Raw genomic sequence first — 18,895 nt, 5'->3', positions numbered from 1 at the left:
CTGTGGCTGATGGGAACCAACATGGACTGGAAGGGTGTCAGTCAGAACTGACATTTAGACCAGGACATCGTCCCCTCCCCCAGCTGTATCTACATGCTCCAGTCTCTCCAAATAAAGACTTTGCCTTTTTCATACATGGAATGGACTTGGATATCCTAGATGGAGGTGGCTTTGCTCAGCCCACGCCCCATGAGCCCAGGTGGAAGCTGAAAGCTGCTGTGCAGGAACAGCAACACTGTTTGTTGACCATGTCTCCAGACACTTTGCCATGGCTAGAAGCACCAATACCTCTTGTCATTTTATATCTGAAATACATTTCAAATGGAGCTAATTCTACCCATCGTGCCTTATCTGTGCATCACAATGTTTACTTTACAGATGAGCCACCTTTTAGATTAAGAGATGTGACGAGGCCAGTGACAGTGGCTTTGTGTTATAGGTATCAGGAGCTCTTGATTTTCAGATTTCTTCAGAAAGAAGACAAAAAATTAACAGTTTGGATTTATACTTAAACAAGGATTTAGGAATCCATGATTGAAATTAGGCACTTAGTCACCATTTTAGATCCAAACTACAATGTAGGAAACAGAGAAATGACAGCAAAATAGGAGTTAAGCGAAGGAAAGAACCAAAAGCAAAGACCAGATAGAACCTGCTTCAGCTAAAATGAATGGAAAACTCTCACAGTCTGCAGTGGGTGTTTAGTCATATAAACACTGAACAAATCCCACAAATGTAGATTTCTCTCCTTATGCCCATAAAGCCTTGTTTTGTAACTGGGTGGCAGGATTTATTTTCAGGAGTGCTCAGCACCCTTTGTTGCTCCAGCCAGACAGTGCACAGCACTTTCAAGAGCTAAGCCTTTACTCAGATGTCTTTAACCACCGTGCCAGGCTACAGCCACCTACACTGGAAAAGCTGAGTGCAAACTGAGGCCCTGGAGAGCGGCTGCCTGTGGGAGGGCAGTGCCAGCAGCAGGGCTGACACATGCTGCTTTGCACCAAGAAATGAGGCTTGTACATATGGATCACTAAAAGGGGTGGGAGTTTGAGTTCAGTCAATTATTTTCCTTCCCAAGGTACAAATAAATGCAAATTTTACTCATCTACATTTCTCTTGTTGTCAAATTTCCTAGTGTTGATCCAACTATTTTTGCTTGTGTCCATGTGTCTTCTTTTAATGTTGAAGTCTCACAGTTGCTGCCTCTTTTCTTTTCTTCCTTAATATTTTCTGCATTCCCAAATGACCCTCTGCTTTTTAACCTCTCCCCTTTCCCACCCCAGTTTCATGGTAGAAACAGCAGAATAAATATGCAGAGAGATCTGCAGCCCAGTGCTCAGGGAAGGACAACTGTCTATTCCCTTCCTCCCTCCTGTCAGGAAGAGGCAGATCTTGAAGGTAATTTCCTCTTCTATCTTTGAAACTGCTGATTTCAAAAAGCTGTCAGTCTGTGTCATGCAGTCTTACCCAGGTGAAACATGTGACTTTACCCTTGCTGTCACTTTTGGCCACTAGCTGAAACTGGTGTAAGCAGGGAAATGATGAACTGTGCCTGGCATTGTTAACAGCTGGAATTCAAGTAACTACGTCTATGCTGTAACCACGGGCAGGGCCATAGCCAGGGCTACAGCAGGATATGAGATTTCTGATTTCCTGAAACAAGTAATTTGTAAGTTTTATGAGTTATTCTAGGGGTTTGGAATAATAGGATGAGGGAAAGCCTGTCTTCCACTTTGGAATCCTACTTCATTTTCAGATTTCCATTTCAGAGGATGGACATTACAGCCAAGAAAGGCTTGGTGTGCTTTGCAGAACTTGTCACCTGCACTGAAAGTTTTCAGAGTAACCAAACCAAGACAGGCTGACCTTAAACTTGTCTTGCTGTGAATTGCACCAACAGGAAAACTCTACCTGCCTACCCCCAGAGTCAGGAGAACAAACTTATAGGCTGAATGTTCCTACTAGTTTGTCATTTTAGTTTTTGGGTTTGTTTGTTTTATTCACAGTCCTCAGGAGAGTTCCCTTTCCTTTTTGCAGGTGGCACATGGAGAGATCCCCACAAACCAGCCTGTTTCAAAGAACTGTCCTGTCTGCAAGTATAAGATGCATCTCATCTCAGTGTCTCTCCAAAAAGCACAGGAAGAGAAAGAAAACTATTAATAATGTTCTAGGCTGACCTTTACATTTTCTTGTTATACTACAATCTCAGGGGTGTGTTCATCAAAAGAACGAACTCTGGGTCCCAGAGGAAAAGGCATTACAACAGTGGAGACAGAATGAGTCATGTGGGCATCTCGAGCCTGATGTGAGGTGGATTAATTGCTGCAACAGGCAGCAACTGCTGCTGAACCTTGGGCTAACAGTGATGTGCAAACTGAACTTCCCTGCCGTGTAGTGATTTCATTCTTACACTTGCCAATTGCTGTAACAATTCCAGGAGATTTTGAAAGAGAAATTTGCATCAAGAAGACACCTAACTTGTGAGCAAGCACTGAGAGGAGAAATGGAGATTTCAGTGAGAACGACACGGGCTATTTGCAGAGGACAGGCTACAGCACAGAGAGCTGGTTGGAAAGCTTCAACTCCAGAGTGCAGGATGTGTGGCCAGGCCCCAGAGACCATTAGTCATCTCATAAGTGAATGCTCAGAGCTGGCCGGAGATGAGTAGAAAATACAGCATGACAAAGCTGGCAGTGCTGTGCATGGACCGTGCTGCCAGGGAAGGGGGCATGGCCCCAACCGGCATCATCACCCCAGGTAAACTGAGAGGACTGAGGAGGTGAATGTGAAGTTTGTTGTCAGAAGGCAAATGTGGTGCCTCCAGAGGAAGTTCATCAGTAACTTCTCCACTGGATGACGGCATTGGTAGAAAATAACAAGAAGTCACTGACAAATATGTGCGTGGCAGGAAGTGAATTAAAAACGGGGCATGAAAATGGCACAGGTGTTGGTGCCATGTCCTTCTTTCCAGTAGGCTCAGGTGTTGTGTTGAAGAGCTCAGGCGCAGTGTCCAAGCTGGACACAGCTCTCTGTGGACCAGCGCTCTCCCCGCCGCCGCAGCATCCTCACGATGGGATGTCGGCTCAGGTCCCGACCTGGCAAAAGCCGGGGTGAAACGTCAGGCCAGCGCTGGCTCCGGCGGTTTGGGGTGCGGGGAATGGGAAGCGCTGACCCCCAGCTCTCCCCGCGGGGGCGGAGGGGGGTCCGCAGACAGCCCGCAGGTCCCCGCCGGCCCCGGGCGCTGCGGGACGCGACCCCCCGCTCCTCGGGGGGGGCAGGCGGGGGGCGCGGCGGCCGCTCCCCCGCAGGGCCGGCGGCTGCGGCGGGGGCCGCTTTCCAGAGAATACGGTAAACATGTCCGCATCACGTGCGGCCGCTCCCGCCGGCCGCGGCGCGGGACCGGCCGGGAGGGCGGGACGGGACGGGACCCGCCGCTCCGCGCCCGGCCGAGCGGGGCCGCTTTAAGAGGCCGCCGGGCACCGCCGCCTCGCCCTGCCCGCCCCGGCGGAGAGCGATGCCCGCGGCGCCGTAGGGCGGGCGGCTCCGGCACGATGGGGCTGTGCTACAGCCTGCGCTCCCGCCTGGCCGCCGCGCACCCCTCCCGCGCCCTACGGCAGCCGCGGCGAGCCGGACACCCCCGCGCCGGCGGAGCACGGGGACCGCAGGTGCGGCACCGGCTGCGGCAGGACCTGGTGGCCAAGGAGCGGGCGGACAAGAAGCGGAGCAAGAGCATCGACAAGACCCTGAAGGCGGAGAAGCGCGAGTACAAGCAGACGCACCGACTGCTGCTGCTGGGTGAGCGGGGCGGCGCAGCCCGGCGCGGTTCGGTTCAGCCCTGCCCGGCAGGTGCGGGGCCCGAGGCCGCTGCCGGTGCCCGAGCGGGCGGAGGGGGCGGCGGCCGCGGGGGCTCCGGGGCGGGGCGGGCGCGCACGTGGCGGCGGCGCCGGGCGGGGGCTCCGGGGCCGGGGGCTCGGCGGGGCTGCGGCAGCGCGGGGGGAACGCGGCCGGGATTTGCGGGGATACCGGGGCTGTGGGGGGGTCCGTGGCCGCAGGTGCCGCTGTGTACGGTAGGAGCCGGTGGCCGGCCCGAGGGAAGGAGCAGCCTCCGCACCCCCGTGAAGGTGATGCTCGGCGCCAGAACGGAGCCGCGGCCGCCTGTCCCCATGCTGGCTGCTCACACAGAGCCACGCAGCGGGACCGCGGCAGCAGCAGCAGTGGCTGAGCGGGGGCGGCTCTCCCGTAAGGAGCCAGCCCGAGTTTTCTGTGTGCGGGCGTGATTTGCCGTTGTCTGCTCCGCCTCCCCGAATGCACAGCGGGGAGATGCAGCCTCTCGGGCTGCGCGGTTCCATCCAGCGCTGCCCCGTGCACCAGCCCTTGTTCCCTGCATGGCAGCTCGTCCCTGCCCTGGGCTGCGCAGGGCTCACGGGCGGGGATGCTCCTGCACGGTGACAGCACCGGCAGTGCCTTCCCGAGGGGTGCCTTATGGAAAGGCAATTTATTTATCCAATTGTGTGATGTCTGACCTTGTGTGGTACACGACCCCAACCCAAACAGATGTAGAAAGTCAGGTATTGGCCTTCAGGTAAGTCGAAGGAGGCTGGAAATGTTTCTACTCCTTCTTCCCCCAGTGCAATGCAGGTGGAATACAGGTTACCCTGAACATCTTGGAATAATAGAGAATATTTTCAAATGTTCACAAATAACTTAAGCGCTTCTCACCCTCAGAGCGTGTGTGGTTCCGCAGGACATAAACAGCAAAATTTGGCTCTCTTCTTTTTGGTGTGTATATGCAGCCTGTAACAGAGGAGTTGAATTGTAAGGAGCTTTAGAAAACAATACTGGACCTAGTTTTCTGCATCTTGGTGGTAAAAGTTTCTATTCCAGAAGCAGAGCTTCTTTTGATGTGGTTGCAGCTATACTGATGCAAGTCTGTTCATAAAGGTGTCCCTCCTTCTCGTGGGAAGGGGGTTGAGCAACACTTGTGGGAAGAATAAAGCTTGTGTGCTGTGACTGTTGGTCAGGAATCACATCTCTACCCAACGTGCATTCCTTCCAAGCACACAATACCTGTAGGGATGTTATCATTTGGTGTTTGGTTTTAATGTATTTCCAGTTTGTTCTGTCGTGAATAAGTGTATGAAGGAGGAGCCGTGAGAACTTTTCTCTCTTTGTAAATTAAATAACTCAGAAAAAAATCCAACAGCAGGGCTAGTTTTGATGTTAATCTGCAAGCCTTTAAGTCATAAAAGCTATCTTATACAGGCTTCTGTGGCAATATTTCAGTTGCCTGGTTTTTAATAAAGAGCTGGGTTTTGCTGCAATGACATTGAACAGTGAGTGGGTTAAACAACACATCTGAGTGGTTTGGAGTTGTCTATGGTGAAGCCAACAGAGAGAGCTTTCTTTGTCGAAGTACTGATTTATAAATCTGATGGATATGAGTCAGTGTTATGCTGGCAGTCGTTTATTATATTTCAGCCTGGACTTGAATAGCAGGAAGTCACTTTTTGGCCCTCTTGGAAATCTTGGGATGCCTAACAGACCCATTTCCCTGCTCCTTGCATGGGGACTGTCAGTTTTCTAGTTAGCTTCCTTCCCTTGCTGCTTCTCCCCTGCATCCCGCTCTCACTGTTGCTTTGAGAATTTTCTGCCTCTAAGCTGGAGTATGAAGTTTGGGGTACATTTGGTGATCTTTCATGTGCATCAGCAGGTATTGCTGCCACAGCTGAGTGTGTCTGTGCTGAGACTGCATAGATGCTTAGGGATTGCACACACAGAGCAGGACAGTGATGCTTAATGAGGGGGCAGGAACATCCAGCTGAGATTTAAACCTGCAGCTGAGTCTTCCTCTAAGGAATGGAGTTAGGGTGGGGAAAAAGTGCAGAGCCAGGAGTGTCTCCTCACTTGGGCTGAAGCTCAATGGCAAAAGCTGCAGTAGATACTTAGAGTTTCTCATTTGTGTTCCCAACTTTTTAGGCTGACGTGTAGGAGTGCATTGCTGACATGGACAGTGAAGGACACCGGGGTGCCAGCTCTTTTTTTGAGAGTAACAGATTTAAATGAAAACTGCTCTGTTGCTTCAGGTCTGCCCTGTCCCTAAGGCTAAACTATTTGTAACATATGGCTGCAGTAGCTCATGCACTTCCAAGGGCTGTGCTGGGAATGTGGAGTGTTCCTTCTTATGGTCAGCTGTACAGGACACAGGGAGTGCACAAAGTCACTGTGCTGTGTGTTTTTGTGTTGTAGTGTGTGTGTAACATACAAGTCTGTTACTCAGAGTACCACTCAGGTTATGCTCTTCAGCACAACTGGTACTTATCTTCCCACATTGTAGTTCCCTTTTTTGGAAGGAGAAGTTAATAATTTTATCTGGGTGTTCAGGGGTGTGCAGTGTAGTTACTCAGTGGACAGCTTTATGCCATTAATTGATTTAGGTTTCTTTAATAAATTTTCAGTCCTTTTTCATCACCACAGTTGTATAAGGTAAATTCCCAAGCCCTGGAACTTCTCTTAATCACAGTAGAGCAAAGATCTTGCATCTATTCTGTTTTGGGACGATAATATGACTTTGTACTTGCCATAGAGTAGAGTTTTTTTACTTTGTTTTTGTGAAATGCTCAACCAGGTGTAATCTCACTGGATTTTGTTTAGTGAACTGTACAAGTCACAACTTCAAGATTACAATCACTGTTATGTTGGCAGCATAGTGTGAGGGATACTACTGGGAATAGGAGGTGATTTTTCACTGCATGGGGGTTGTTTTTTTGTTTGAGAACAATCCTGGCTCTAAAAGTGAAAGTGTGTGGTTATGGGGGAAAAGATTTTACACTTTGTCATAAAACAATTCTATTATGTGTGTGCTTTCTTACTGGTGACGGTAATGTGGGTTTTCCTCTATCTTTTTCTTTTTTTTTTTTTCTTTTAAAGACTTTAGAGAATGAATCTGGCACGCTATAAGAGAGTGTACTTGGGCTGGTCCCCTCTCAGTGCTTTGCCAATCTCTGTGTACTTCGCTTTTTCACTCTCTCAGGCTGAACTCTTGCCTATGTAAAAAGTACTTGTAGCTTATTCCCATCTTGAAAAGGAGCTGTGGCTATCAATATACCAATAGAGATATATGCACTTGCCACCTTAGATATTTATATTAAACTACAACATATAAAATAATGGCCATTCTGAATCTTCCCTGCATTAGTGCTTAAGTAAAAATGGTTTTAAGCAAAATATTCATGATGGTGCAAATATGAATATAAGATATGCAAATGGGAAGTTTTTATGGGGAAGTATATTATACAGAAGAAAAACACACTTTAAAAAGCTGGGGAATACCAGCATGAAGACTGACCACAGTCACCCTGTCTGTGTGTGCTGCATGGTGAGCCCCCTGCCTGCCATATAATTAAAGACTGCCTTGTATGGTTTACATTGTATTTTTTCCACAGGGCTGGTGCTTCATTCAGGGCACAAGATGGATGTTGTGCAGTGAATGAGCAGCTATTCAATATTCTTGTCCTCCTCATACAATGTGTCACCCTGTGCCCTATTTGCGACACTCCGTCCATACCCTGTACTGAATAAAGAACTGTTGAACTCTTCATGCTGCAGCACTGATCACTGCAGGGACTGAATGCTTTGCAAATGTCAGTGCATGGCACTGCTGTGAAATGAGGTGGTATCCTCCTCCTTTTGTGGATGCTGGAAGGGGAAATGCCACCAAAGACTGTAAAGTTGAAATTGTCTGAAGATACCACTGATTTTATATGCCCTGTCTTTGCCAAACACTAATTTTAATCCATAGTACTCAACTTTTTTTTGTTGTTTTTTTTTAAGTAAACATTTTCTGTATTTAGAACATGGACCTCATTGTTGTGAACACTCAGTGCTTTTGCAAAGTGAGCTTTAGGTGCTCTGAAGTGCAGCCCAGGAGCGAGAAGCACAGCTGGTTATCCCTGATGGAAGCTGCATGCTGCTCTGCTGGTCAGGGCAGCTCTGTAGCAGACTGAAGCTGGCCTGGTTCTCCAGGGCAGCATGTAATGGCAAATCCCACAAAATATTCCTTCTCTTGTGGTGATTCCCTATCTTGCTAGCTCACAGGGAGGTGGTGATCCTGGCACTGCTTCTCTCAGGATGGGGTGGGGAGAGGAAGACACCCAATTATAAAGACAGGCATGTGCTCAAGCACTTGACAAAATTCCATCTTGTTGGCAATATTTTCATTCACTTGCAACCAGTTTGTTTCTTGTGCCCCGTGTGTTGTGAGCTGCAGGAGAGGGCACACAACCTGCTGAAAAACATATTATTCTTATCAGAAGGTAATGTAATAGATGTACAGGACAAAATAGACTAAAAATGTAGAGGGAATCTTATCCTGGTGCTTCCTAATTCTCAAGAACAAGATTTTTGACATTAAATATGTTATACCAAGCTGGGATTAAATTTCCCCTTCAAGAAAAGCAGGAATAGGACCAAAAAAAAGTCCTAGGGGATGCCTGTGATAGGGATGCCTGTGATGTGTGTATCTTGTAGCTGCCTGCACACTGATAATTGCTGGAGAGGCAGCAGTGTGCACTTCTCCAAAATGGACTGTCTTTAGTGGTGAAGGAATTACAATATTTTCCAATAGGGCCCCCACTAATTACCAGATACTACAAGAACACTTGGAATGGGAATCTCTGTGGTTTCCATCTGCCCAGTACTTCCCAGTGCAGACATGACAATCCTGCTGTGGACAGCAAGGAGGTGGAATGCTAATTATGGGCCTTCTTTTGCAATAGGGAGCCTCTGCAAGAGGAGTCCTACTCAGTTCCCACTGCTGTATCCAAAATGTGATGCCTGTTCAGCTGGTAAATGGAGATCTTCTGGATTGGAATATGGTCACCCCAAACAAAAATACCTGGAAAGTTTTGCAAACTTTAAGAAAGATTTACCCAGTGTGCAAGCAATGCTGGCTGCACCTGTGATGTGATTTGTGATTGTCTGCTGAACCTCAGAACAACTTAGTGTCCTCGGCAGTGGCACCTCTATGCTTTAGATCACTTAGTAAAGTCTTTTCTCTCCTGCTCTCATTTTAAATTTCATAGGAAGGAGAGAGGCAAGCTACTTCTCATTTCCTGCTCTGTTTTGTTCTGTTTTGGTTGGTTTTGTTTTCGTTTGGGTTTTTCCTTGGGAGCTCCTGATAGTGACTCTCCTCCACATAAACAAAAGGATCCTTAGCCTCAGGCAGACACATGGTGTGGAGAGCTTCAGCCAGGGTATTTGAAGTTTGGCAAGGTTTGAGCTGCTTCAAACAGGGTCTGGCAATGGAAGGTGTCTAAAAAGCTGGAGCTGCACCGCTCTGAGTGTGTGAGGATGGAGGGCTGCTAATGGATGGCAATGCTGTGTGAGGCAAGGTGGATGTTCTCTAGAGGGATCTGAACTGCAAACGAATTCCTTTCATAGTTGTAGCTAATGCTGAGGGGATGCTCTGTGCATGTGTAAGCATGGATTTTTTTTGGGAAGGGGGTGAGGAGTCTGTAGGATCCCCTGATCCCCAGGACCAACCATGCCTGTGCAGTCACACAGCAGCATAAATGTACACAGTTTCTCCCTTTCCCCAGCAGAGATGCCATCTCTGTGTAGTGGTAATCTGTTTTTTTCACTCATTAAATGCCTGGTGGCATAAAGATCATCATCCATCACTCTAGCAAGGCTGCATTCATCTGTAGCCATGGATCTAATTTCAGAGTTATCCAAGACGTTTTAAAGCTAAAACTCCACCCCAACAGTGCTCTCTTTTTGACTTGACTTTTTTCAGCTTGTGATCCTGTTGCTTGGTCAGCACCATCTGCTTCCAGAGCAGGCAAAATGTCTTGCTTGCTTCTGCGCAACTGCTGCCACCATTCTCCACTGGGACATCTTAAATTGAGCTGTCTCCTGTGCAAGGGCTTCCCTAGAGGAAAAGCCTTGAGGAGTGCAGTTAATTACATGCAGTTCTTCCCTGGCTCCCTTAAATTTGGGAGTGTCCATATTCACAAATATGCATGATTTCATTGAATTTCGTTCGAATTGCCACAATTTAAGAATGTCAGGAAAAGAGCTTGGCAATTCCCTGGTGTGAGGACAACGCAGATACTTTTCATGAGAAAGGCCAGTTACCAGGCATCTAAATCCATGATGGTTTAGATATTCAGACCTGAAGAATGTGTCTTGAGAAGTTGAACTCCACGACTTATTCTTATTGCTCCTCTGCTCAGTGAAGCATTTGAGAACCAAGCCATGCAAGCTTTATAAATAGCTCAGCCAAAGTTTTCTTTACTTCCTCTAATGTGTTCCCTCTGCAAAGAAAACTCACAGTGTCTGTGTCTGGGCAGCATTTTAAAAGATCTGTATGTCACTAAGAGGACAGAAAAGTCGATGGATATTCTCTGCATTGAGGAATGTGGAGAGGCAGCAGGTGTCACACAGATGTCAGAAAGTTAATATTTTTATTTTGCCAAGTGGAGGAAGGGGATGCTGAGGAGAATGGGTTGGTCCCTAGTGGGGAATAAGATGCAGTTTTACGATCTACAGTCTTGCTCTGTTTAGCCACATTTCCTGGAAATGGCTACACAGTGGCTACAATTTTCCACACAATTCCTGGGAAAGCCATTACATTCTGATTACAAATTGGAGGCAAAGTTGGGGGGGTCCTCCCACTGAAGGACCATTCCTCCCCCTTTTCCCCATCCTAAGCACAATTAAATACTCTTGCAAGGGGAGTTTGCATACAGAATCATAGACAACACACCAACTAACCAAACCTGGTGCCTCCACCCCAGCACACATCCATCCCATGAGGCTGAGCTTGGCACTGGGCTGGCAGCGGATTCAGCACTATTTTCAGAATCCAAATCCACATATTTCTACCCCAGCACAGCTTCACACGGGTTGGTTTGTGCACAGTAATGCTACAGCAGCTTCATGGCTTTGGCCTCAAGGAAGTACATTGGATTCAGTGGAAAAACAAATGAAGGGAGAGCCCAAGCCCGCGCCCATCCTGTGTGAGCCCTGTGTGGGGATGGCATTTTTCAGTGCCAGTGGGAATGAACTGTGGGAGTTGCTCCTGGAAACGTCACCTGCAGCTTCCCCCTGGGAACAAAGGTGATTTATGTGTAAAGTGGACTTCTGACAGTGTAACTCAAAGTGTTTTTATGTGACTTTCATGGCAGAGGCTTTCTTTTTAAAGCGTAATTTCAGACATGACCAAAGAGCTTTCAGAGCTGTTGCTGGATCCTCCTGCCCTGGGCTGTCCTGAGCAGTGCTGTGATCCCACATCTCCATCCCTGGCCACTGTCACAGCTGTGCTTCCTCTGCATTATGTTACAGGAGACTTAAACCCAAATAAGTTGCTTTTATAATGTAATGCTTGCATTTTGAGAGCATTCCTTTGACTTTGAAATCAGTCATATCTTGCCCTTGTGCTGTTTGACTGCTGAGGCTACCTTGCAGAGGAGCTTGTGAGGTGTGTGCTGCTCCCTTGGGCAGCCAGAAACCTGAGCCTTAACTGTAAATTGTTCCTGTCACATTGCAGAGATTTTAGATTTCACTGATACACTGGAACAATTTGGATCATGGGCTTGCTGCTGATGAATGTGTGTTGTGTGCCAGCCCCTGCAGGGACCAAAGGCTGGTGGAAGGGATTCTCCAGGCTTTAGTCCTTTCTGACTCTTCAATTTTGCTTATGGCAGTTTGAGTGGGACACAAACAACTGGGAAATCCTGACAGTCACTTTGTTGGAGATGATGAGCTGTGCTGGCTTCTTGGTGGAGGTGACAAACACATCTGAGTCCACATGCCCTGGAGAACAAAGAGCCTGGAGTGGAAACCAGCAGCTTGTCTGTCCCCAGGCTCTCACAGAATGTGGGTGCTCTGGTCCCTGGGGCACACAGACTTGGACAGCTCTGATGGGGAGATGCTGCTGCAGAAATGAGAGAAAAAAAGGCACTTTTTAGGGTTTGACCTTCTCTTTCTCTGTGTCATCCTCATTTCATGTACACCACAACCTCTTCCTCTTCCCTACCCCACCCCCCACCGAACACAGTTTTTAGTTTGTGGGCTGTATTTGTTTGGGTTTGCATTTTTGCTGGTTGCTTTTCATGCTGAAATCTCAGGATCACTGGTTAGCCGGGAGGTTTTCAGGAGCACGGAGGGATTTGTGGGACTGGGACTTAACAAGGGGAGGAAATGTAGACACTGAGGAGAAGGGCACGGTATTGTGAGCTAAAAATCTGCATTCAGAAGTTTTGGGTTTTTTATAAATACCAGTTAAAACTGTCTACTTGGAAGAAAAATGCTCCATGAAATACTGTCTTGATGCTTTCCCTGCCTTACCTCCACACAGGAAATTCACCATTTGATAGAACTGATTTGTCTCTGCTGATGAAAAGCATGGAACAAATTCCTTTTAGACTTTAAAAGCGGAAAGATATTTTCTCCCCTGATCCCTTAACACTATCTGTGCTCTCATTTCTCTCAGCTTCTGTGAAGTTCAGCCTCATCTGTAGCATTTTGTGGTTTTAGGTGGTGAGTGATGCAGGACTTCACTTGCTCATGTTTCAGAAGAGTATGTATTTGTTTTTAACCGCACTTCAGATATTCACAAGGAAAATGCTTCTCGTCTGTTTTCCCCAAACAAAAATAAACATGAAATTTGAGTGGATAGTTCTTAAACATGTATATATCCTTGTGATTCCAATGGGATTATTCAGGTGAGCAAGGGCAGTGTCCACTGTCCCCTCAGAGCCAGTGGGAACAGTGAGTCACCTGTGTGCTGCCATCCCACCTGGACACTCCATGCCCTGGGCAAGGCACAGGGGCACACCTTGAAACTGGGTGTAACCCACTTCAGTGCAGAACCAGCCAATGTAGCCTGAATATCACTGTCAAGCCCAAATGGGAGTTTTATGGTACAAAGGAATTTAAGAAAATGTTATTTGAAACTTTGTTTGCCGTTGAATTATTCTTCTTTAGAAGGTTTGAGAATCCATTGCTTCTAGTAGAGGTCTAAGCAAAATCTAAATACTGCAAAAGTATTTAGTGTTCAGGATTATTTTGGGAGGGGGCTGAGGAAAGGCCTGATAGGTTATGTACTTGACCACATGTAGTTAAAAATATTATTTGGAATATAAACTTCCTTGTCTGAAGACCAGCTTTATGCACTAAGTCAAAAAGCACAAAAAGCAGTTCTCCTCCTGGGCTCCATAAGTATACCTTAATGCTGCTGAATCCTGGAAATTATGCAGGGCATGCTTTTTAAATGTTGATTTTGACTTCTTGCCTGGGACCAAGTGTAAAGTCTTTCCAAGGAAATACTTAGAAGACTTGCAATGAAACCCAAAAGCTGCTGCCAAACCTTAGTTTTTAGAAAGGGAGTAGGGGGCAATCTAGCCTGTTAAAAACTTCCAGTTGTTTGTAATTAAATCCACTTCTTCTGTGCACAATAAACATATACTTAGAAAAAGATCATTTTACATAATACTTATGTGGTTTAGTGCTGCTTTTCAGCTGCTAAAAATCAAGCAGTAGGTTTGCTATTTTTGTCTGGGAAGGTTACTGAAAGCTGGGAAGGCAGGGCTGATGCAGCTGTGCCACCGCAGTGGCACGGATCCATGTATCCAGTGGTGACACACAGAGCAAGCCAGGGAATCCTTTTCTCATCATGAACCATCTTTCCCACTAGTTCAAGTTTGTTTTGGATTGACAGGGATGGGAATGAAGAGGAGATAAAAATATCCCGTCCGCACGTCCCTCCTTGCCAGCAGCAGCACCGCTCATGGCTTTGGTGGAAACTCTGGGATTGCAGGAGCTTCTCATCACTTTGGGGACTGGCAGGAGGCAGGACCACCAAATCCTCACCACCCTGAGCTTGGTCTGCCATGGTTCATTCAGGATTGTTTCAAATTCACTGCCATCATTCATCTGGAGGATGGGACATTAGGGTGAGGGAGACAGCCCAAGTGTGAGTTTATCCAAGAGAGAAATTTTATATTCACCCTTGACTAGGGAGGGGATTTTCTTCCAGGATGGCATGGAGAAATTGTCAGTTTTTACTGGGCAGGTTGCAGGAGCTGTTGGGTGCTGAGATGGAACATATACAAAGCATAAAAAGAACAGAGAGGAGCAGCTTAGAGGTATTATCTGATAAGTGACATAAGAAAAACTATGAAGCCTTGTAGAGCAGATTTGTTAGGATTTGAGATGAAAATCCCTGTTGCTTGCTGAGATTATCCCCCCAGCATATGGCAGGGAATGTAACAGAGATGTTGAATTAGCTGCTAATGATCTGGACACCTCTTGAAAACAGATGTTTGTAGTCCCATATAACTGCTTGCTATTTTGTTCGTCTGAAATCTGGATTACTCAGCAACAGGCCTGGCATGGTATTAGAATGCTTACTATCTTCATTTCCCACTGATCCCACCCAGTACAGATCACCTGTTTCTTAGGAAGACTGCTGGAGTAATCTAATGTGAAACTGGGATGGAGAATGAGGGAAATGGCCCTCACTGCAGTGCCAGCAGACAGAGTTAGCCAAGGGCCAGGGAGTGGTGGGGAAGCTGCAGGAATCTCCTTGGGCAACCCAGGACATCTCTATGGCACTGTGGCACTACCCTGCTGCTATTGCATGGACAATGTTCAACTGGGGTTTCTTGAGAAGATGAGTTTTTGATAGATCTGTGTGGCAAATGATGCTGCAGTTGAGGAGGGGATTGCTCAGACTCAGTGCGGCTGCATGGGCAAGCCCCTGATGTAAAACCCCTTCTGTTATACACTTTGGTAGTTTTGGTACCCCTTTACTCACCCTGACTTTGAGCTGTCAATAAATACCTGACTTACCCTCTCCATTGTTTAAGGCACCAAAGTTTCCAACTCAGGGATGTAATTCCTGTTGCTTCTCTTTGGGATCTCTTAATTTATTTGTTACTTGAGCAATCTGCTCTATAACGCTCTTGCTATGCTTAAATTTCTTTACATTCAAAAAAATGCTCCCTAATTTACTTATCTTAATTAATATTATTGGAAGACATCTTCTTGGAGCTGGAAACCTTTATTAAGGTGGGGAAAAAAATATTAGCTGTCAGTTCAGCTCATCTATTTTCCACTTCTTCCTTAGTGTTAAACTTCCTTTTGGACTCAAGCTTTTACAGTAAAAGCAAGACCTTAACCTCAACTTCTCTTTCTAAGTTAGATTCTTTTGACCTGGCGTCATCTTTGTTACAAGGCTTCACACACTGCAGTACAATAATATTTTTCTTGTGGTGCAATGAACAGCGCTACAGATGCTGTTCCAGATGGGGTCATTTTTTCTCTAAATTAGCAACTGTCTTAATAGATATTTTCCGTGGCTTCCAAACTATGTCGTGTTGTTTGAACAAAAATGTAATTCCACAGAGAGATTTCAAGCCCAGCTTTTGCTGGGCTTCCAGAAACAATTTTTTTTTTAAATTATTTGTACAGTCAAAACGAGTTTGCAAGTGTATTGTGCTTGCATGTCGCAGTTGTGTCTTTAGAATGACATGGAAAATCTGAATATTATCTGGTATATTTTTCTCAAAGAACAGTATTTTCATGCAGGCTACCTTATTGATGTAAGGGTTCAACTATGGCAAATGTATTTTGAAACACTGGAATATTTCTTTGCATCAAGAGCAAAAAGCCCAGTTCTCTGCCTCCAGAGATACTTGTAAAGCTTCACCTCAGACTGGTTAATTTTCTGTCATTTTAAAATAATCATTTGAGATTGCAATTTTAATGTGAACAACTTGCTTCCAATCACTTGAAACTTCCATGGAGGGGTGTAGAGGATTCTTGCATAAACAAAATGTGATGTGGACTCACGAGATCCTTGGTGGTGGCTGCTCTAGCAGGACATGAGTGGACTCTCAGGAGCATTTGCTTGAGTTCTTCTTTGTCCCAGACAAACGTGGAAAGTGCAGGAAATCGTGAAACATCCACTAGGACATAGTACAAGCCTTAGGATCACAGATACTTTTCAGAATATCAGTTTCTAAATAGTTGAATTTATTCCAGAGAAATCCTAATATGTTTGTTGATTATTCAACTAATATCATTACCATGGCCAGTAGCAAACTCTTAAATTTAAACTGTGCTATTTCTAGGATCTGTAATTGCTTTTGAGATGGAGAGTTTGTAGTTCAGTCCCATGTTCTTCTTGTTACTCATTGTCCCTCCTGGTTCTGTCCTGAGCCACCAGCACTCTCAATCATTCCCTGTGCTAGGCAGGATTTTTTTTATGCCAAAGGACTGTTTCAATTTTCTTACAGTTTCATCAAGTGAAAGGCCCTGAACCACCTTTAGGCCTTGCCCTGGAGCGTTGCACCCTCTGTGCTTTCGAGGGTGGGCAGCGATGGCCCCAGTCGTGGCTCACATGCCACATTCCATGAACAGCCTGGCACTGGATAAGGTGCAAAAGGGACAGCAAAAGGCACTGGGCAAACCCTGGCTGTGAGCAAGAACAGCCCTTTGTGTTTGTGCACTCGGGATCGAGCACAGTTTGTGTTGGAGCACGGAAGTGGCTCATCCTTTCACGCTGGAGGCCCGTGAGATGCTGTTGGAGCTTTTGTATTTGAGGAGAGAAAGTGGGATTTTTGTACAGCGAAAGAGCTAAAGCTGTGCCTGCAGGGCGAGGGAGATCCCTGCCAGCTCCCCATGGGAACAGGGCTGAGAGGGCATGAATTTGTTATATCTGTGGGGGCAGTTTGGTTCAGTTGAGTTCTCCTGTGAAGATGTCACAGGAGTGCGTGCCTTGGCAATTAGGAATTTGTCCATGCTACATTATCAGAAGAGATTCCTATTCTATTTTTTAAATTTTATCCTCCACCTGCATCCTACTATGCATAGGGAAAATCTTGCTTCTGTGACTTGGGAAGCAGCAATTTTCCAGTGCTTCCCAAAATTTCCTCCAGAAAGAGATTATGTCACATCTGACCCAGGTGCTTATGCAAAACAGTTTGTCTCAGCACGGTGAGTTCTGGGAGGGACCCTCACACTCAGGAGCTGATCATAGCAGTGAGGACAGTGTTGGGGGAAGAGAGCTTTTCCTTGGATTAACTCAAGGGACAGTCAAACACTTTGGTTTGGCTGGCTTGGCTCTATTTCCAAGCTAGACCTTCCTATTTCTCAAGTGGGAGTAGTGTCCCTGGACCTCTAAAACCTCCAGTATTTTTTCTTTTCCTGTCCTTTGATTAAGGACTTGTTTGTTGACACTTCAGTGGGTTGTGGCTCTGATGACAGCAGCCCTTGTGTCAACCAAGAATGAGCTGCTCACTGTTGATAGTTCCAGGCTTTGTCTCTGCTTCCTAGATGTGGTCAGATAGAGGTTCTAATGGTCTTTCAAGTTGTAAGTAGGGATAATTTTCAGTAGAAAAGTCAATTAAGTAGATTTTTGCATTTCTCCAACTGTTCCCTGTTCATATATGTGGACCAGTCAGAAGAACAATGACAAGGCTGTGCAGATTTCCAAGCTGATTTTAATAGTCTGCCTGAAAAAGCAGATGTGTAAGATAAAATAGAAGGTCCTATCTGCTCAGTAAATGTTTAAAAAGTTAGCTCTGGATGTACTTTAAGAAAATAAGTGACTGAACCTACCATGGTAGTGTTTCCAGTGAACAAAGTGTGGTGTAAAGTTCAGATTTATGTTTCTTATTATAGCTTAGAGGGTTTCATCTTAAAGGAGTTTTAATAGGTGCCAAATGCTCTTGATATCTGTCAAGGTCAATTATAGATGAGATTTTTCTCCCCCCTATGTTTGCATGGAGCAGGAAACATGAAGCATCTTATTGGAATTGTTCCTAGAAGGTTTGAACTTTGCAGATGTGTGAGGTTTTCATATATCGTGGTAAAATGCTAAATCTGAAGCTCAGCAAATTACTCTGCTGGCTGTTAACAGAAGATTCCAGCTATTGCTGGGTCGGCAGGAAAAGAGATGAGATTGAAAGATTTCCAGCTCTGCCAAATGGAGATGTCCTGGTGGGTAACTGGTCCCATCAGAAAGCTGTAGGAGCAGCAATGCTGGGGCCTTGCTGCGATCGTCTTGGCAGGCCTGATCCAGCCCCAGTGCTGCTGGAGCTCTGGGCTCTTTGGCTCTCTCAACCCTAACCCTAAGCGTAACCTTAACCCTAGCCCTAGCTCTTAATCCAGACCCAGTACCGTGGCATTTCCAGCTTAGAAAGATGGAGGAGCAGCAGTGTTGGGGCCCTGCCAGGATGGCCTTGGCATGCCTTTTCCAGCCCCAGTGTTCCTGGAGCTCCAGGCTCTTTGGCTCTCTCGAGCATAACCCCAGCCCCTAATGGCAGCTTGGCACTGGGCCAGAGGTGCTCAGCACCATAAGTGGCACAAATTAAGAGGTGGGCAGTTGGCAGTGGTGGCACCTCTTAAGCCTTGGATCTTCAGATCCAGGGGTTTAGCTCGAGGTTCTATTACTCTCTCTTAGTGCAAGGGAGAAATCCCCACCAGATAGATTCAAGAGGTGAAAATCACACTAAAGTTTACTGGCAAATATGTCAAAATCAAACAATCAAAAACCAGTGGTCTTTGACAAAGGATGAAATACAACATTTAATTCAACATAAAACCACTTATCACAGCGTTACTTAGTGTTAATTTAGCATAAACTTAGCCCAACTGAGAAACCTACGGCAGCTCGGCTGTCTGGCTGCTGCCATCCCAAGGCCCCTTGGTCTGGCTTGAGGGCTCCAGCAAGTCAGAACTCAAGGGTAGAATGTGCTGCTCTGGTTTCCAGCTGTAAACACAGAGATCAGTATCATGTCACAACTAGAACTGTTAAAGTTGGACGTACACTGTTTGTTATTACTTGGTTTTTTAAGCATAACTCTTCACTACCACAGAACACTGCAGC

The 18,895-nt window shown here is 46.3% G+C and overlaps 1 protein-coding gene across 1 annotated transcript in view; it reads left to right on the top strand.

Annotated features, from left to right (window-relative positions):
• Positions 1-3,536: 3,536 nt before the first annotated feature.
• Positions 3,537-18,895, top strand: part of GNAS (GNAS complex locus) — a 132,313-nt gene continuing 116,954 nt past the window's right edge. The window contains 3 exon segments of the mRNA XM_039563263.1: positions 3,537-3,602; positions 3,604-3,652; positions 3,655-3,795. Of these exon segments, the coding sequence (XP_039419197.1) occupies positions 3,552-3,602; positions 3,604-3,652; positions 3,655-3,795 (241 nt within the window). The 5' untranslated portion in view covers positions 3,537-3,551.

This window comes from Corvus cornix, chromosome 20, assembly GCF_000738735.6.
Source record: "Corvus cornix cornix isolate S_Up_H32 chromosome 20, ASM73873v5, whole genome shotgun sequence".
In the NCBI taxonomy this organism is placed as follows: Eukaryota; Metazoa; Chordata; class Aves; order Passeriformes; family Corvidae; genus Corvus; species Corvus cornix.
The sequence above is the reverse complement of the archived record's forward strand: the minus strand, read 5'-3'. Positions and strand labels throughout refer to the sequence as shown.